At 42.6% G+C, this 21,337-nt stretch overlaps 1 protein-coding gene across 1 annotated transcript in view; it reads right to left on the bottom strand.

Moving 5' to 3' along the window:
- Window positions 1-863: 863 nt before the first annotated feature.
- LOC139925585 (phosphatase and actin regulator 1-like) overlaps window positions 864-21,337 on the bottom strand; it is a 50,562-nt gene continuing 30,088 nt past the window's right edge. The window contains exons 3-12 of the mRNA XM_071917023.2: window positions 17,003-17,083; window positions 14,736-14,939; window positions 13,377-13,719; window positions 11,770-11,969; window positions 10,784-10,940; window positions 8,041-8,102; window positions 6,782-6,843; window positions 5,618-5,762; window positions 4,052-4,124; window positions 864-3,410 (exon numbers count right to left, since the gene is read on the bottom strand). Of these exons, the coding sequence (XP_071773124.1) occupies window positions 3,395-3,410; window positions 4,052-4,124; window positions 5,618-5,762; window positions 6,782-6,843; window positions 8,041-8,102; window positions 10,784-10,940; window positions 11,770-11,969; window positions 13,377-13,719; window positions 14,736-14,939; window positions 17,003-17,083 (1,343 nt within the window). The 3' untranslated portion in view covers window positions 864-3,394. The remainder of the gene's footprint in view (window positions 3,411-4,051; window positions 4,125-5,617; window positions 5,763-6,781; window positions 6,844-8,040; window positions 8,103-10,783; window positions 10,941-11,769; window positions 11,970-13,376; window positions 13,720-14,735; window positions 14,940-17,002; window positions 17,084-21,337) is intronic.

Below are 21,337 nucleotides of genomic sequence, written 5' to 3'. Positions count from 1 at the left end.
CACTTCTCCATTAACAACTATGCTACCAGCAGTACTGGGGAGATATGTGGTACAATTACTAGGCCAATATTTAGCAGAAATTTAATGGCGGTTTAACTAAATTCAAATCTTACCCACATACTACCCTACATTTTTATAGGCTAGTATCCTATATCTACCTCATTAAGATGATTTATCTAGCCTAGATTTTTATAGGCCATTATATCCAACTCATTAAGCAGTGTATTATTTTGTTTGCAGTAGATGTCAATCGTTTTCCGTTTAAGATGGGGCAACTCTGTGCTTTCCAGGCCCATGACTGTGTGCAAGGATGCTAATATTGATACAAAATTAGCTCATAGTCTAAGCCTGAATGGGTTTCTCCTGAACTGTAATTATCCAAATCCAAATGGCGTAGGCCATGAAGTATATATATTGCAGGAGTAATACAGGCCTTACAGGAGGATATGATTAAAAAGAGAGGAAGAGGCATAACAAGTCTAATACAGGAGCAATTCCTCAAGCAAACCAGATTGCAAATAATTGTTAAAATAACTTGGTATAAATTTCGACAATGTAGCTTAGATGCAGCTGAACTTTTGTTGGAACCTATACAAAGCAGCATAATTTGAGTAGGTCTATGGCAAACTTAATCATGGGCATGACTGTAATGTTGCTACACAGGAAATTGGCAATTAAGGACCAAGACTTGTTCAGGAGCATTTTAGTTTGAAAAAAAGTGCTGTAGGCATATCCAGGGGTTTTGAATGTGTGAGCATTCTTAAAAATGCCAACATATGCAAGACTGGGAACCTGGGCATCAGACCAAAGCCTATGATTTTTATCTTAAAATGATGAAGCATACAATGCAAATGCATTCAGAAATGGAATTTAATAGACATGACGTATCCTTTACATGGTAATCTGTATTTCAAAAGTGAGAAAAAAAGAACACTTTCAAATTTGTTCAATCTCTCCACCAACATGTAAAAGTAAACAGATTATTGCTGAATTCATATTCCTTGATTCCAGCAAAATGGATAACCTCATGCTCAGCCCAGTGGCTCAAATAGTTTCTCAGTGTTGAAAATGACAGAATCGGCATGTATTTGGATAAATGCATTTATATTAATCTCTATGTCCTGAACATATGCACGGAAAATTCCAAGAAATGGCATGATGCTGGAATCATACGGAAGCTGGTTCTAGCAAAAAATGCAACCTCATCTTTCAAAGGCTCTGTGATTAGGTGACCCAATGAAATTTTGAGAAAGAATAATAATAATAAAAAAAGAAAATCAATAAATAAAATGGGGACAATGCAAATGAGAACAATCTGTGTACTATTTCTGGAGAAAAAATCCTCCTCCTTATCAAAACCCCTATTTGTTCATATAAACCATAAAGTGCATAACCATTTTCTATGTTCTCAGTTTTTATTGGGTCATCTATCCTACACTGCGGGAGACCTTGAAAATGAGGGAGCATACATTTTTCTTTGCAGACAGATGCATTATAGTAGGTGGCCAACAGCCCTTCACCTCTACTACGTTTCTTCATATGACAAACAAGAATTTCATATTGCAACTTTAAAAGTAATAAAGTAAAAAAAAATAATAATCTGTATACATAAAGCTTATGAGCATTGGAATACTGGTTTAGGATTAGTGATCAGGTAACAAGACCATTAAAGTTAAGAGGCAAACTGGTCACAGATCAGAACTCCAACAATATTTTACGCATATGAGTCCTGACATTAAAAACAGTGGCCATTGTAAAGCCAAACTCTTAACCAGTGCAAATCTTTCTAGCGATGAGATTTAAAAACCCTGACTCATTGAATCCACTAAAATCTGTACTCAACTTTCAGATTTGAGATGGCATTACTATGTTCAATCATATGGAATTGAGAATTTAATCCAATGTTGGCTGAAAATGTGTCAGCAAAAATTGCTGAAGAGGCAGATTTTAAGGTGGACCAATCAAGAAAAATGCAGGAAAAGTCCTCCTGACTGACTAAAGCCTTCTGAATATAAAGTATAAAAGAAAATTAAAAACCCTGAAGTGAGGGGTAGAATACAAGCAGAGTAGAAAATAAAAGGGGATAACACCTGCAGTTTAACTTTTCTCTACAAACAGAAGGAATATTGCTTATTCAAAAGCTCATAAATAAATAAGAGTATGAATGCAAAAGTATAGTGTGTAATACAGTGCACCTGTTGAGTAAAGATCATTAAACATACAGCTGAAAACAAGAAAAATATATGAACAACAACATGGTGAGCCCAGCTCTCGGTTCTAGGATCTTCTGTTTCAAAATCACCCGTTCCAAAGAGCTGCGACATCCCCTGAAGACGTGTAACTTGAGTGTTTAAAATCCAAGTGCCTCTATCAAAAACAATCAAAAACAGACAAAATAATATAAAAAAAGCAATAAATTGTTGCACATACTGGATGCAGAATATATCTGCCAGCTGCATTTTTTCCATAAGATTTATAGATTCTGACATGAATGAAACTTAGTCAAGCATGATTCTTCTAACGTTGTTACTTTCCTACCTCAGTATAAACAAAATGTACATTTGGAGAGAGTGCAGGCGTTGCCCAAACTCTCAAATTCACAGTTAGCAATTAGATGTCAACATTGTCGGTACAGTGGGAATTGCACATATCAGGGAAGAGAAGTAGTCGGGACTACATAGTAATGACACAGAGGGAACCCCAGAGGGTGCTATAGCCTAAGAAAAGCAGAGAGAAAATATTGCACATGATTCTAATGTTGGACCCCTCCCTCCCACGTGTCTTTCTAAGCCATTTCCAAAGCTCCAGTATGAGCAGTGAAGATGGATCTCCTGCCGACAGCGAGCTCCAAAGAACAAACCCTGCATCCTCCCGCAGAGTCGTCCACATTCGCTCTGCCTCCGAGGGGTAGAGGGGCCCAGAGTGACGGCATAAAGGGAGGGATAAAAACAGCAGTAATGTCCACTGAGAGCAGTATCTGAATCAAGTCCACTGGTGTTATTGATGAACCGAGATGAGGGCCACACGGTTACCGTGGCCCTCAGTAAGACGTAGAAAGTGTCAATCAATTGCAAACAAAACTCTCCCATTCTCCGGTCTGCAGAGAACTGAGCGCCTGCCTGAGAGCTCAGCACAGGGGGTTTACGAGACAGTCTGGTCAATTCCACAGAGGGGCGATGTGAGTCAACTGGAGTCATTATGTGCTACTACGGTGTATGAAGTAGTGGGTGTCTGCATCTCGGGTGTAGTACCGACTCAGTTGTGTGGGTCTTGAAAAAGGCATTTCAGAAGACATGGCCTTATTGTAGAAACGGGCACCATTTACTGTCCAGCACTTAAGGTTCTCAGTGGAGGAGAGCGCCAGTCCGGCACTGCTCGAGACAGTGGTGGTCTACTACGGTCTGTGAAACCTTGAAGGGGAAACGGGAAGAAGCAGCATGTCAGTACATCTTTACATTCCATCGCCTCAGCTAGAACTCACTAGACTGGTTCCAGACTCCTGAATCGCATCCCGCCCACTCTTCGAGCCCATTTTGTCGAGCGATTCAGAGAGTCTGGTGTTGCTCTAGTCAGCGGCTTGTTCTCTCTTGGAGAAACAATCGAGCCAATCAGTGCCTTTGGGGGCGGGATGGAAGTTTGAACCGTTTGTGCAACGGTTTTTCATTGCCGTTTAGGCAGAATAATATTTGTTGAAATCACCCCCTTAACAAACACATTTTTGTCAAAAAACGACCGACATTCTTGTTGAAGTTAGTAAATATATCCAGCATCAGTGTAATTACTGAAAATAACGTCACAGCGGCCGGATAACACAGAAAACGGCTAACGAGGAGGTGAGCTCAGGCTGAATAATGGAACGAAATGCCATTCAGTCTGAATATCAGGCTAAGAACTCACTGAACACTGCACAGTCAATAGCTTTGTGAATAAAGCTTGCTGTATATTAAGTATTTACAACGCCGCCCAATCTGTGTCTTATGCCGTGACATTCGGCCGTGCATCGCCACATGCAGTCTAATGGCTTTGACAGATCCGCACGAGCGAGCATTACCTGGTTAAATGGCGACTTGACTCGTGCACTTCCATCTCGTTGCTCTTGAAGTCGTTGAGTTCCTTCCGTATAGCTGCCTGCAGAGGACAAACAAGACAGGAGATTAAGAATATAGCAAAGGGTTAGCACACAAACTGCAGCCTCTGAGGCCCCGACTCTACCTCCTTTTAGCATGCTTCATGCATCATTTACGCCTATCTGGAGGCCATGAATGATTCTACTCCATTATCTTCGCACTTCACAAGGCTCTTCAATTTCTTCCTTCTGAGACATCTGAGAGAACAATAATATACAATCTGTTCTTGGTCTAGTTGGCCAGTAAGTTTGTCCATTTAACTACAATGTAATGAAATTGTCTGTGAACAACCATGGATTTACATAGATTAAAAACATATGCACGCACACATAAACAGCTCTTAATTTAGTTGACTATGATAATTGTATATTCACATATGTTCTTGAAGAGTTTTACTTGTCAATGGAAAATACAGATTTATTCCAAACATTATAAATGAAAACAAATATTTTAGAACCTCAAAATACATGTAAGCAGGATGTTTAGTTGTCACATATTGTCATATATTAAGCAATGTATTTCAGGGTGGAAAAACACAAATCTTAGATCACACTGCTACTGTTTGCCACTAGGCAGCACCACTGGAGCAGTCGGGGGATAAGTGCCTTGCTCAAGGGCACCTATTGTGTTTACTGAAGGATGGTTACTCATCCAGTTACACAATCAATTTCTCCTTCCAGATGACTGAAGAGACTTTGAAAGCGCACATCTAATCAACAATAAGTCATCAAGTGATTTTACTCTACGGAGATGAGTCAAAGTTCCAGGAAGCAAATCGATGTGTTGGGCCTTTTTAATAACCTTAAGTCCCGGTTATGATGTCATGTGTGACAGCAACCCAGCCGGGTGATGTCAATGCAGCTTCTAATCAGCATGACTCAAGGGGACGTCTCCGGTCTTGGGTAGGATGCTAGGCTCCTGCGGCCGGAGGACAAACAATACTCAAATCTCTGCTAGCCTTAGATGGCATAAGCAGAAAAATGTCAGCGGAGCAAAGCCGAGGCTGAGAGGGTCCTGAGGCACTGTATGTCCGATTACCCTCTTATGTAAGGGGGAGCTGTTGCGTAACCAAATGCTGAATCCCCGTGCTTTTCACATGAGTGGTCCTCAGGTGTGACTTGGCGTGCTCAGAGCCGCACGTCACCGGAGCAATGGAGGCAGGATCTCTGCTTCGCAAAATCAGGAGCTCATTAAAAGTCAGAGGCATGAACCATTGGGCAGTGAGCAGCAGGACCGCTCAAGGGTGTTTACTCACAATGGGGAACAAAACAGCTGAGGTGGAACAACCATAGGAGGAGAGGAGAACAAATCCCCCAGCCATTATTCTCCTGCATTATGGGCTGCTTGACTCCAATGAGGTACAATGGGGGAAAGGGGAGCATAATTCTTTATGAAGAGGTTTGAAATCAGGTTACCTCAAGCGAGGAGGAATCTGTGCAATAGATCATCCCAATCTAACTATATGACTGGGTGTCTAATCCCAGGGATACTGGCCTTGTCAGCTGCTGTGAGCCGGGTCCAGGGTTTATCTGCCCGCCTGTCGTAGTCCTGGGCGTCGGACACCTCCACGTAGTCGCTGAATCGGATGAGGATCTTGGCCTGTCTCAGCTCCTCTACAGTGGGCCTCTGGCTCAGCTGGAACAAGAGGAACAAAACATTTGGGGAACAGGAAACAGGGAAGAGTATTCCTGGCCACTAACACAGTTAACAGCTAATTTTCAGAATCCTCATACACTCAAGTCACTCAAGTCCATGTTTTACTAAATGTCCCATAAATTAAATTAGTGTGGTAGACAATGAGCTTTCTGTTTAAACATACAGCAGCAGTTGTTGGACTATAAAGTTTCTACACTGCATATATACTGTATACACTACCAGTCAAAGGTTTGGACACACATTTTTCTTTATTTTTTACTATTTTTCACATTTTAGAAATAATAGTAAAGACATCAAAACTATGAAATAACACAAATTGAATTATGCAGTGACCAAAAAAGTGTTAAACAAATCAAAACTATCTTATATTTTAGATTCTTTAAAGTAGCCGCCCTTTGCCTTGATGGAAAGGCAAAGGCTTTGGAAAGAAATTCATACATTAGGCATCAACTTCACTATTTATATTTGTCTAAGAAAAAATTTCAAGCATTTAAGCATAGGCCTTTAGATCAAAATAGCTTTAAGATAATGAAAAACAAAATACATTCAATAAGGTGTGTCCAAACTTTTGACTGGTAGTGTATATACCCCATATAATAAGGCATGAAGGGAATAGAATAAATCCCTCACACAAGTGTGAGATGTTTGTTTTTAGCAGCATGTCCGCAGGTGTGCAGAAAGTGCTATTATGCAATTGAAAGTGATAGGAACATGCTCAACACCTCCCTATGGGGCGGAGGGGATCTGGCAGCAAACACTCAGAAGGGCCAAGGGCAACAAGGACACCAGCGTCCCCTGGGGAGCCAGGATGTTAGGCCTGCCACTGACTTCACAGATTTCACTTCTCACCTCCGATGAATCATTGTCCTGGTGTTTGCTTTGCCCGGCCAACAATTTGCCCCCTCCAACACCCTAAACAACAACTGTGAGCACGGGCGGTTCCGTTCGCCTATGGGGAACACAGCATGTCGCACTTTTTGGGGCTATTTTGGTCTTACCTTTCGTGTTAGCCTTCGTTTTATCTCCCTCTTCTCCTCCAGCTCCTCTTGCTCGTTGCGAGCTGTGGAGAAACACACAGATGATGGGCCATACTGTGACTACAGGCACATGCGCTGAGTGGGCTGCTTAGGAAATGTTTTGAAAGTACTAGAAAGGGAATAAACACTCAATTTGCATAATATGGCTGATTAAAATGCAGTGCAGGCACACAAAACTTGATATGTTTCTTAAAGCCTAAAATTGTTTCTCATCATTGGCTGTTTGCAGGAGTACTAGCATTGCTTATCAGGAGAGAACGACTGCCTTGCTGCTTTCAAGTTGTCCCATGGCTTTCTGTTCTTGTTTACATACATGTGATTAACTTATTTAAGTTAGAATATAAATTGCTTTCTTTTTAAGAGAAAAAAATGGGTTGATATTATGAATCACATTCAGTATTTCTCAAGACTACATTTTTGCATCTCACAACCATGTGCAGGATATATTCCAAGCCAATTACCAAGGCAGAACCCTCCAGCTTAGAAAGAGCAAGTTAAAAGGAAAGAAAAAATAAACAAGAAGCACAATGGGACATTGCTCCTATCCGCAAAACCTTCGGCAGCCATACTGCATTTGTGTCTGTGCTGAACACACACTGTAGCTCTAGTACTACTCATACTTTTGGATTCCGGAAGGTGCCTCTCAATAAAATAAAGCCCTGTTTGTTTAACCTTGGTGCTGTGTGTGAATGAGTGATGGGGAGGGGGGAGGGGGACATGACTTGTCACTCATGAATTCTTAGACTTTGTGTTTTTCCCCTGCACTCTGCCAATCACACAGGAGCCTCTGGGAGAGCAGGAACTGCTGGTAAATCAGTCTTTGATGTGAAAGCTGCAGAGTCCCAGGCTACAGAACTGCTTCTCTCTGATACCGCATGTGTTTGAGCTGAGAAACCAGTCTCTCTGGACACGACTCCTCAGGGAGCCCTGCTGCCTGCCTGCCTCAGATGAAAAGGCAGACCAAGAAGGAATAAAGAGGAAGATGTATGCCACTAGCTTTCACATAACTAGGCCTCTCAAATAACCAGGCTACACTATATGAAGCCCGCTTGCTCAAAAGGCTGCTACAAATACGGACTCGTGCTTCGCTACAATGCGTTTAATGAAGCGTCACAGGGGTAAACGGAGAGAACATTTTGACGCTTTAACTGCCATCACATGTAAATTGACTTTAGCACCTTCAAGATAATGTTTTATGGATGAGTTTAGCTGTAAAATACACTCACGTTTGAGGATGTTCCTCTGTTCCAGCTCCTCAGCCGTGGGCCTCTGACTCAACCGCCTAGGGAGAAACATGCATCCATGGTCAGCACATAATCACAGGCGAGATCGACCCCTTTGAGGTCAGCGAGGCAACACCGAATCAATGGAGGTAAAAACATGAACTGGAATACCTAATGCAAATCAACCTACTTTACAACGGTCACATCATCATCAACTGTCATTGTCCAAAAGAAATCCGGTGCAAACATTGAACTGTGGAGAAAAATGAACAGCTTCCGCATGTGTGATCACATGCAGACCAGAGGAAGCTGCTCAGTTTCCTTTTTGTCCCACATTTCGCCCGGTAGTCACTTCCCTGCTTTGACACTTCTCCTTAGCACAACGTTGAGGTCATCTGACATTTTGACTGACAGCATGAACTGACAGAACCTGGGCTGGCACATTTTAGAAAGGTTGAAAAATGTAATGCACTAGTCCCAAAATGACTTAAATATGCTTAAGTTGAATATCCCTTTACTTCCAGCACAACTTAAATAGTTTTTTGTGCAGATGAACTACTTTCATCTTATTTAACATCCTGGCTCGTGACAGCTTGACTGGTGCACTTTCTAAAAATTCAAACCCCTACTGCATTAGGCATGCACATATACTGTAGCGCTCAGTTCAGTCAGCCATCATCGTCTGCCCAATCCTTCTCTTCTAATCGACTGAGTGACTGCATGACAGAGGATTGGTGCAACGCAGGGAGGACTGCCAGCAGAAGCCAGATATTCCTGAAGACTCAGCTCTCAGCTGATGGCGGATGAAGCAAAAGGAACGTGACACCTGCACATGCCTTCTGGGAGGCTTCACTGTGCCAATCAGCACATGCAAGACTGCTAAAATAAACCTAACACTCTCTCATTTACACAGACAAAGAGAGAGAGAGGACAGTTAGGCATTGCCCCATCTAATTTTTCATTTATGCAATGTCTAAAGAGATAATTTTGTACAGATTATCTCTGATTTCCTCAATTTGCAAGGGGCTGAAATGACTAAGACACCCCAAGGCAATCTCTGCAAGGTCATTCTAAGTGCTTTTAACTGGAGACTCTTATTATAGCGCTGTGTCTGGACCCTGCGGCAGTAGTCCTAACTGTAGGCACTGTATCAATGATGGTCTCCGTCTCGCTAGGTCTGACAGCCATCTGGAACTGTCCGACCCCCTAGGCAACGCGAGGTTAGGGCTAGGCTCAGATTTGCTCGTCTCATCTTGTGTCGTCTCCTCTCCCGCTTGAGTGCGCCCGCTCGGGAGAAACAAGGCACCGACTCTCAGACCAGAGCTCTCTGCTTCTCAGCAGGGTCTGAAAATCCTATCAGCATCATGTCAGCAAAAGCCCCTTCCCAAACAATCCCCATCATCATCATCATCATGTTCATTTTAGTCATCATTATTGTCATCCTTATTATACAACATAGTGCCTGTCTGCCTGTCCTGTGCAATATGGGGAAGAGAGCCATGATTATGGCATTATATAAGGAGTTACACAAGGTTTTATGAAATGGCTAATATGAAGAATAATTTGTTGAGCAGCACATATATTAAGCTCCTTCTTATCTCCCTGGTGAGTAAGGACAAGAGGAGAAAGTTTAGGTCAGAGTGTCCTAGAACAGTGTTATCATAATCGATTCTGATTGGCCCTAACACAAAGGGCTATGTTACATGGCTCAACGCTGTTGGCAAAAAGCATGAAATTGGGAATTATGCATCTGAAGACATTGTGCAAAGGACACTGTGACAGAGCTTTTTGGGAACATGACAACTAAACCGGCAGGCCTTCTGGGAACATGCGCTGTGTTCCAATCACAGTGGGGAATAGCGGCTTGTGTGCCAGTGTCTCTAGACGATATAGCCTCCCTCCCTTGCAACCATACTTCCCATGCCTCATATCGTATTATACTATCCAGTCTTTTATTTCCCCTGATAGGCTTAGCGGTCTTCTCTCCTCTCCGCACATCATTACTTCACCTCCATTCTGACAAGCCATGTTCAAAAACAGAGTAAAACCAAATGTAGAGACAAAGAGGTGTGATCTGTGGGGGAAACCATATTACATTGCGTGATCAGTTGAATTACCATAATCACCATTTATGATCTCAATATGTGTATACAAATCCCTGTGGTTTGTATATACTGTACCAGTGTAGTATGTACACTGCTGGTATGGAGTGGCTTGTGTGTAACTGCTGTGTGGAGGAGTTGGGTGGTGATGGTTTGGCACATGCATCACCGTGGTGATTCAGTGAGCGAGGGAGGAAGTCAGGCAGTAGGAAGAAAGAGGAGAGAGAGAGAGAGGGAAAAAAGAGAGGGAGGGGGGAGATGATGCATTGCTGAAATTAGGTCAGCTCCATTTTCAGAGCCTCATTTTAACGAGATAAAGCGTTTATCCTTATCAGATGTTGAAGGGGAAAAAATGAAAGGATAGAAGAGTGTTTCAATAGAAAAAAGGTTCACATTTGCATTGGCGTCGGGCTGAGTCACAGTTCTATTAGCTAGGATATCGGGGCATTATCAGCCCAAAGTGAGACAAAATGCCTTATTTGGCTGTGAAGAACAGTGCTGTTTCCCGACAGCTGTTGTTGAGTTGGCTGTAGCAACATTCACTGGGTGTACAGGAAAAAATTGGCATGAAAATTGTGCGTATGTGAGCGTGTGTGTACATGTGTACATGTTAGAATATGTGTGTGTCTGTCTCTTACCGTGTGAGTTTGGTGCCTATCTGCTGTCTGGACTCCAGCCTCTCCTCATCTGTCTGCATGGGCAGGATGTTTTTCTCCTCCAGCTCTCTTTTGGATGGACGGTTACTGAGCTTGATGGCCAGGGAGTCTTTCCTCAGCACCTTGAGAGCCAGGGTGCCTAAACCCGCAAAGCATGTCAGTCACTTATGGGAGGAGCTGCAGTCATAAAGCACAGACCTGGGGCTCATTTACCAAAATGCTTTTTGACTTTATCCTTGATTCCATGTCACAATTGTTTCAAAGAAGAATTCACACCTTGGATTAGGGCTGCACAATTAATCACAGATAATCGGATTTTGTGATTTTATGTTTCCACGATTAATAATCATGTAATTTGACGATATTGAAGTGTATATAACAGCCCATACAGTCATGAGGTGGTATATCAAGCACTTGTGTGGCCAATCACAACCTTTGATTGCACAATGTGCACCAAAACGGAAGTCAAGATAGAGAAGCAGGCAGCTCCGGTGGGAAAGAGAGAAACCTTACATAGACCGTATTTGGAAAAATGTTGCGACAAGCAAAGAGAAAAAGAATGGATCAGCCCATTGACAAAGAGGAACGTGAAAACATAGTTCCTAAAAGTGGATCATCCTCTGTCATTTGGAGATACTTTGGTGTCAAACCAGATGATGACAAACAAGTACACAGTCTGTGCAAAGTTTGCCTTAGGGTTGTAACTGTGCCCCAAATATTTATTATTTGAATTTTGTAAATAAGGACCAAAATAAGAGTAAGATAGTAGGAGGGAAAACAAGACTTTGTAGCTGCTGCTACTGAGAAATACTGCACTGAAACAGTCAAAATATACATTAAGGTGAAAAGTGCAATAAAATAATTTGTTTCCTGAAACCGAGACAAATAATCATGATCACAACATTCTCTTCATTTGGGTGGTTTGAACATCAAAGTGACTCCTCACTGTCACCACGACCACCACTCACTTGTAAATATAGAGTCATCGTCTTCCTCGTCGTCCTCGTCATCATCCTCGTCATCATCCTCGTCCTTATACATGCTGGGCAGATCTTCATAGTCGGACTCATTGGGCATATTCTCCTTGTCATCGTCGCAGTCGATGATCACAGATGGGACGTCTCTTCTGTCCAGGAGCGTGCACTGACCACCGCCATGCAATGCAGAACTAATGGAATGAAAGGGAGATATGCTTGTTTGTTTATTTTGAACCAAACCAGAGTATGAAGATAATGGGTCATGCTTATGACAATACCATTGGCCTTGTTAAGTGTATGAGCCTGTCCATTCAGTGAAGGCAAATATCCAGTTTTATTCCATCTCTATATTATCCTCCTCTCTATTGTATAATACATATACTGTAGTATCACTGATAAGATATCCCTCCCAAACCTCCCCATCCTAAAACATGAAATTAACCTAAGTAGTCATTTAATGGGGTAAATGGGCTTCTGGTAAGCTGCATCGTGTCAACTGAGTGGGTTTTTAATCCATGTACAGGTGGGCCACAAAGGCATCACACAGTGACTACCCACAAGCCCCTGCCGAGAGAAACCGCAGGGAAAGCATGTAAATAACTTACACAAGGCAAGTAATCAGAAGGAGCCAAGAGTGTGTGTGTGTGTGTGTGTGTGTGTGTGTGTGTGTGTGTGTGTGCGCGTGTGTGTGTGTGTGTGTGTGCATGCGTACACCCACGGCTGGATTATTCTGAAGTATTTAAATAGACAAAGAGCCTAAATACACATTAAATGCAATTCTATGCAATCCTCTGCAATTCTATGCAATCCTCCACAATTCTATGCAATCTTCTGAACTGCAAGGAGGACGGGAAGGGAAATGAGGTGACAGAAATAAACTTGCACCCATCATTCAAATATAAGTGCTAAACAATGACATGTTTGATAGATTGATGAATCAGAGCTTCTTATGATGATCCACGGTGTTACGCAAGTGCTTCAAGCTTTCAGACTAATTGTGAGCGATGTCAGGACCATTACTTCCTTATCCAGGTTCAAATGTCCATGGTGAAACAAGTTCCTAATGTAGCAGGTTATATAATGTCCAATCCGCTGTCCTGTCCCCTTCTCCAAATACTAAGAAACATGTTCTTGTAAAGAGCAGCTGGTCATGTTATGTCAGGCCAACTGCTGGAGGGACGCCTACTCCACACGCATGCGTGTGCGAGCGGCGTGCGCACAGACACACGCACACACACACACACACACACACACACACACACAGAGCTTCAAAAGTAGGCCATACTGCCCTATGAGGCAGTGTGCTGGTTTAGACCTGTACACCAGGACTACATGGCAGGAGAGTGACCCCAATAACACCAGGAGAAATTTCAAAGTATCAGACAAAGTCACCGCAAAGATAAAACCTAATAAACAGGAGGCTTCACACACCTATGGATCACCGCTGCTACTGCAGTTTCTCTGATTAGTCTTGTTTTAGTAAACACCCATTAGTATCAAGTACTGCACTGTATCACAACAACTGGTGTCTCTTCAAATGAAGGAAAAGAACTCCTATAAAGAATCAGGTTTAATGAAACGGGCTGATGGTTACCTACCTTTCAAACCTCTGCATGGAGAGCGCCAGAGTCTTATTGAGCTCCTCGATGATGCGGCTGGGGGCGTGCAAGCTGCCATACTGAAGCTGGAGCGGGTGGCCGTGGCTCTGGTGAAGACCGGACAGGCCCGCGAGCTGGGAGGGCAGCAAGGAGCCGTGGTGGGTGGGCATGCCCTGAGAAGGGGCGCACTTCTGGGAGAAGGTGCCGAGGGAGTTGGGGGTCGGAGAAGGGGAGGAGGAGTCCAGCCCCCCTGGAGGCACACAAATCATCACCTTCTTGGGAGGTAGAGGGGGAGAGAGCTTCCCCCCGGGCATACAGGGCAGCTTCATGGGCTGGCAAGAATCTGGAGAGAGAGCGGTATCGAGGAAAAATGACAAAACAAGTAGGAGGGAGCATTATTTAACATGTCTATGTGCTTATACAATACTGAGACCTTCATATGGTTCATCTTGTGTTGCATCGCATCCACTACACTTTGTTGGGGCAGGCAGATAAACAGAGCTCACAGACACTCAGAGGGCTCAGACGTCAGTGCAGAGTGGTGGAAATTAGGCCAGGGTAATGCCACTTCCCACTGACTGACAGATTGACAATGACAGAGACAGTCTAGCTGACCTAACCACAGGGGAATTTAATGAGACTACTATAATCCCTTGCACATGTGTAGTGAAGGTAGGGTCTGAAGCAGGTTGATGGCAGTCATGGCTTATCTGCCAAAACAAGCACTCACTGTCTATTGAGACAATTCACTTTTACTGACACCCTGAGCTACAGTAATAATGTCTATCTTAAGGTGCATAATGACAACTAGGTAAGATTATATATTGGGCCAATATTGGTGTTTTATTAATATCGGACAGTCAATGTTATTCATATTTTTGTATCAGAGCAATCATGTGTTTTATGAGTTTTAGTGTTACGTGGTCTAAATGCTGTTTCAGAGGTTTTCCCACTCTGCTAAGAAAAAAAAGTGCACATCTGCACTGTAGTGTGCAGCTTTGATGCGTAATTGCTTAATTGTTGTTGCAGTGCAGCCAGATAGTGATCCAGATAGCCATTAAGCCATTGTAGCAAGATAGTGAAGCACGATTGTGATCTGTGACGCTAGTCTTCCAGGCACCACCGTAGCAAGATAGTGATTCATGACAGTAGCCATAGAGCTAGTGTAGCAAAACGGTGATCCGTCACCCCTTGACGTCATCCAGCCAGGATCAGAAGCGATTAGAGCTCAAGCATTTCGTGCTGCGCGCTGATTAGGGAAACACTGAATCATTTTATGAGATTAAAAATGATCAGCCTCAACATTATGTTGACACTGACAGTGTTCACATGTCGCTGTGGAACATGAAGACAACTCACCTGTGCTGTGGTTGGGGATCCTAGAGAAAGGCTTTGGGGGGAGAGCAGGAGGCTGTTTGTGGTACAGCGGGGGCTTGGCAGGGGTGTCCTGAAGGTCGCCTGGGTAGGTGACAGATTTCTTGGTGGGCAGAACCATAGATGACTTAATAGAGATGTCCTGAGTGCAGACTCCACCGTCCATCGAGGATCGGAATTCAACAGTTGCTGAGGAGAGGAAAGAAACAAACACATTGACAAAGCGTCGAAATTAATTAGAGCCGTGTGCGACTGCAGAAGACAGACAGTCCCCAAGTGAATGATCAATACCACACCTTTCTCCCTGCAGATCTGACACACTTAAAGCTGCTCAAACAAGATCCAACTTGCAGTATGGAGTTATGGAGTTTTGAGACAGAGATGGGGAAGAAGATTCAGAAACCCCAGACTCCTCAGCAACCCAAGGGGTCTTTTATCAGCACACACCAGACCAAGCAATGGAGTCAGCCATGCAGTTTGAATTTTGCTTTTTATTCATTTATAGCACTGGAGCCATTTTTGCATGACCACATTTTAAGGCTGACAAGTGCTATTCACAATGCTATTCACACATTCAGAGAAACAATGCATCTATACAAGATGATCAAGCTAAAACAATGATCACACACACAGCAGCCACACTGAGCATCTGCATGCTCACTCACTCACTCACATTTGTGCCCTCCCCCCTCCCATTTGAACCTGCTGTGTCAAACCCTGGCCACCACTTCTTGTTACCTGCGCCTCGGGAGGCAACAAGAAACAGCAAGGACGATATGACTCATTTCAACACAAAGAACTGTGCAAACAACCATGGAGTCTGACAGCTTCCAATGGACCACTTCCCCACTGCACCCCATCCAGAATGTGTCAAAACAGCTGCACTAGGACAAGTGGTGGGTGGATGTAGGACGTATGATGGAATTGTGGCTGCATGGAAGACGCTGTGGGACCCACATTAATGTCTGATGAGCTTTTCAGCTTGATTAAACAATCTGTTTAAAAACAAGAATGCTTGCCCCTGTGAGATTTGGGGCGAAGGGTCACAGAGTCTCTAGATTTTTGACATTCAGAATGTCTTCCTTGGGATTTCGTCAGTTATCCACTTATGACATTTGAGTCACATGTTGTTGCTATAGCGACCAGCTGTCATAAACATGGGCCTTCAAAAGAAAGCTCATTATGAAGCGTCTTTGTGAGGAAAGATCTGTTCGTATCTTTACAGTTCAGTCATGCAGATGAACTGGTGGACTCCTGAGTGAGACAAGTGACAGGATTTGGCTGGTGTGTTGCCACATCAAATCCAGGCACACACTGTGCCAGTCAAAGGTGTCGACCAGTTAAAGCCGATTACACTCCAGCAACCAATCAGATGAAAGATTAAATATTTTTTTGCCATAATGAGATTTATATTGTTTTTTTTCCCTTCCAATTTATTTTCATTTTGAGCATGCCAGAGCAGATTGACAGAGACTTAGAGTGAGGCATATGACATGAATCAACTCAGTGATACGTCTCATTAGGCCATCCATAAGCTATACGTCACTCTGTGATGTCAGTTATAATGATAATATAATACAGCTTTCAAATACAGGCTTAAGTGTTCAATGGCCAATCCAGTCATAAACACATAGATCCACTGACATGCAATTATCACTGCAGAGGGAAGAGTAGCACTCAGAAAGCTTAAGGTGGTGAACTAAAGACATTCTGAAGCCTAAACTAATCTCAGGTCTGTGGTACCACAACTAATTCAGACAGGCTTTCCTCAAAGAAAGAACAGAGGGCTTAGCTAACCCCAATCAGCTCAGCTTCAAATATATCTCCTCAGCCATATATCTCCTCATCTCCCTTCTGAAATGGACTTCCTCAACTTTACCAACTTCTGAAGATGCCCTGAGGCTTGGAGCACCCTGCTGTCAGCCTCAAATACACTCTCCAGTTCCAAATACAGGATGTGTAAGTCACATCGAATCAGGATCAAAGAGTTTGTAAGATCCAAAAAAAAAATTCTATAATGAAAGATCATATCTCCAGATGCCCCCTACCAAGCCTTGGAAAGATAGCACTTCTGAGACTTGTGATTAATGAGGAGATGATAACTGAAGCACTTGCAATTTAGTATATCACATCTATCATAGTTTAAAGTCATAACTGGAGACTATAACTATCAGCAACAGTTTCTGGCTCTATTAAAAATGAACCTTTAGGTACTTTTTTATTGTAGCCTGATCATATTATATTCAGCTCACCTTTTTCAAAGATCTCCTTCAGCACGCCTCTCTTGATCAGCTCCTCTCTGCTTTGTCTCACCGACATCTTCCTTTCCAAAGCTGAGGGGAAAAAGATTGAATAATGTGAAAATCATTTTCCACAGCATAAGCGGTTACCAATCAATGTATCACACAACTATGTTTTTATTTCCCCATTATGGTCAATCCATTCATTGAAATTCAGAAGTGCATATGATTTCCTATGCATATAATGAGAATTGTGTGCAGATCTCTGGTGAGTAACATAGAGAAGTCCCCAGGCAAAATAGTTAAACACTACAAAAAAGGCACATAATTAATCAAATAAGAGTCATGGTTTTTAATCAATGGATTTCCAACATTAATATTCACAGGCAAATTAGCAATATGTCTGTGAAGGACTTTAGAGATAAGAGGGCATTGTAGTCAGTACAATAAGATGCAAAAATCCTGTGAAATCGTTTTTTTCCCCTGGTTCTTTAATGGGGCATAGACCTTCAGAAACATATTGCTCGTAAAATATAAGTTGATTCATGATGAGACTGAACTCAATTTGTTCTTGATTGAGTAATCTAAAGATGACTGCACCCGTTGTGTATTCTTGTGGTATGTGGGTACAACTTTTGATTTTATCTTTTATCAGACAAGCAGCATTTGAGAGAGAACACCAGTATTGAATCCTTGATTTATTGTAATGATAACAGCAATTTGTCAAACTGTGACTGCTCTTCCAAACAATTAAAGCTAAAGGACTGAGCTTTGATTAATAAAACAGATAAAAGATGAAGGAGCATAAAGGCAAGAGATATTCCAATAACACTCTCACAGCAATGCATTATGTACAAGCAGGCATGTCCCATAGCTTCTGCTTGCATCTATTTTTAGGTTACAAAAGTTGAGGCACTTAACATTCTCTATCACTAGACTGAACGGAGGCAGTTAAACGTCACGTTAGTAATTTAAAAATCTACCCCTGCAAAGGAACCAATTAAGAATGTGAAATGAGGATCAGCAAGAACACTTGAGCACACTGCGCAAGAATCTCCCTGCAGGCCTGTAGCTCCTGCTTAAGAGAGAGATCACAGATTGTGCCTGTGTGTGTATGTGTGTGTGTGTGTTTTACATATGACCCAGAAGTCCCGTCCCGGCTCTGTCGTAAGGTGATGTGTCCAATGCTAATACTTCCTCAGTGTGAATTTATGAAAATGCCGACAGCTTGACCTCTTTTTTCCTTGCCCTCAGTCACAACACAGTGGATTTAAACCAACTGCTGGGAGTCCAAAATGAAAACACAAATGAGAATCATACAAATGTCAGAAACGGGCAGGCCTCCGGGGCAGAAATTTGGATACTTTGTGCTTCAGTGTTCTGAAATATCACAGCGGAGCAAGTTATCGTCAAACAGTACGCTCCATTATGAGTTCCTCCAGGACACCAGATGTTCAGTTATCTCTCCATACTTCAAAGTTTTCCAAGAGAAGCTTGTTGCAGATCAGCTTGAAGCCAAGCATTAGCTGAGCAGTGAAACAGTTTTAGGGAAAAAAAGACGTGACCAAAATAGCACCAAGATGTCACGCAAAGAGTCACCTCTGCTGGAGCCCCAGGGAGTGGTAAATTGAAGATGGTGTGAAATGAAAGAAAATTCTAAAATTTGTAAATGTGGCTTGATGCTAAAGCTACCCCAGAGGCTACACATTTTACATTAGGTCAAGTATATCCATGAGTAGTAAGGCCAAGTGGCAGACTTATCAGAATGACAGCAGCTCGGAATCAATGTAGAACAAATTTTTCTGCGAGTGACGACAGCTCGGAGAGAATTTTTCCCCCACAGTGCCACGGACATCAAGAGGCAAATTCAGGTCAGTCAGGCATCAAACGCTTCACTCCTCTATACCTGCACACTGTCAAACTCCATCACCACTTACAGCAGTTGAGAAACGTGGGCATTTGCTACAAATCATGTCTGTTATTTGAGCAGTATCTACTTAATAAAAGAAAATCAAAGTTGCATTACTGTGAAAATGTAACCATAGCTAGGGGTCTTCATGCCTTAACTGCAAAATTTCACAAACTTCCACAATCCTCTTTTTATTTAGCTAAGTAGCTCGAAAAACCATGAATGTGCTGTAGAACTGCAGAATCTATACTTGTTTCTATCTATATGGCCTCTTTTCAAAAAACACAAACCTTGGCTTCCGATGACTGTACTATATTGAGAAGACTGATAACACAAACATAAACATTTGGCTGAACTAGGCTGACATAAGGATTTTTCACAGGCTGGTAGGAAAATTCATTCGACAGTATGTCCTGCATGAATTCAAATTTAATTAGACTTTGAGTTGACCACATCCCTGGTGTGGATTATTTGGATTATTCTTCAATCACAATGTTAATCTAAGTGATATGACAAATCTCTCTGTAAAACATCAACGCCAACTGTTGGCCTAATGGGGGGAAACCCGGGCTAAAGGTTGGTGTTTGACTGGCAGCGCTGCAACATGTGATTACATTTCAGTTTGATCCAAAATGAAAAGTAATTACTGAAAGCATTATGACATAACTGTTATGCCATGGGATGCGCACAGTTATGCAATGCCATTAACTGAGAGGGCTTACATGGCTCCGTCTTCAGATTTGACAAACATGCTGTCCAAGAAACAAAAGGAAAGGAAATTGGTGGAATTCAAATGGACACATCAGTCCACACAATGGTACAATTCAACACTAGTTAAGCATCGTCAGTAGTTAAAACATTGTCCTGTCTTGAAAATGCAACATTCTGATTAAAATTGAATGTATAGATTATTCGTGTGCCAGAAGTCAAATAGAATCTAATGTTCATTTCATTAGCAAGGTCCTATGAGAGCCATACACCCAAACATTCAGCGCACATAACCAAATATTTACCTCTGAAGTTGGGTCTCACTGACTGGGTCACCAGACTAGCTTCATTTAGCAACATCAGCTGTCAGTCTCTAATAAGGTCACATAGACCTATTGCTTGCGTGTGCACACACACACACACACACACACACACACACACACACACACACACACACACACACACACACACACACACACACACACACACACACACACACACACACACACACACACACAGTATGCTGAGAAACTTCCATGGCAACGTCGATTGAGACATCAAGCAGCCCCCAGAAAGAAGCTGGAATGTCTCCCAGACCGCATCACAATTTTGATTATCAGAGTATGAAAATCATAAGCTGTCCTCTAGATCACTGGGTAAACCTTGAATATCAACCAAGTCTTATTTTGGACAGACCGTGGTCAGTCTAGTATGGCCCAAGTGTATCATGGTCCAACACTCCAGCCACTCATGATCTGTACCGAGATGAGAGGATTAGACATTCATCTGGGAGCCTCAGCTAAGAGCATATTAAATGAAACTGGCATCGTTGAATACAGCATGCATTGACTTGAGAACACTACACTTAGTTTTAGAGAAATATATTCCACTGCGAAGTGACCCAGATAGTCAGAACACATTCTACCAACCCTGAGGCTTAGTATCTCAAAGTGGAGGCTTTTAGCAAGGCAATTCACTCAGCCTTAGCCTCGCAAAAAACATATTAAAACTTTCATGCAGTCTTATATCAATGAGACGCTCAAGCGTTAAGGCTCACACATCACAAGTTTAGACATGGCTACATCAACGAGACCTTGACACATACCAAGGACACACTGGGCTTTGCAATTTGGCATTCATTTCCCCCCCTCTATAATCAATGACAAGGTAGTTTAAAAATGTGTGCTTTAGATGACTGCTGTTCATAGGGAACTAGGCCAATTATTGCACTAGAAAACAAAACACTAAGATAGCACAGGCATCATCAGATTGCCTGATTACTGCTCCCTTGCTCCACAAGCCTCTACCTATTGAGCATCCTGGTACAAGCACACTGTGAGCTGACAGGCTGAACAGGAGGCCTGACAAGACGCCCAGCTGCCAGACCCGGCCTCCTTCCTTCTTGAGGTGAACAGTAAACCCCCCCAGAGCTGTTCTTCATCTGCTTAATATCACAACACATCCATAATACTCTGCTGTGCTCACAGTGTCCAATTACCTGCAATAACATCTGCACGCCCAGTGGCTGGTCTGCTCCTTACCGACACAGGAGGCATGATCAACATTAAGGCATCAGAAACAGCTGCAGAGACAAGGAGACAGAAGGGGCATTTTGGTCCTAGATCAGACAGTGACCAGTGCAGCGCAATTATCTCAACTGCACACTTTACATCAAGTTCGTCTTGTCGGCAAAACACTGAACTGCTGTCTAAACCAATGCATATAAAGTG

Source organism: Centroberyx gerrardi, chromosome 13 (genome assembly GCF_048128805.1).
Source record: "Centroberyx gerrardi isolate f3 chromosome 13, fCenGer3.hap1.cur.20231027, whole genome shotgun sequence".
Classification (NCBI taxonomy): domain Eukaryota; kingdom Metazoa; phylum Chordata; class Actinopteri; order Beryciformes; family Berycidae; genus Centroberyx; species Centroberyx gerrardi.
This window is presented reverse-complemented; position numbering and strand designations above follow the sequence as displayed.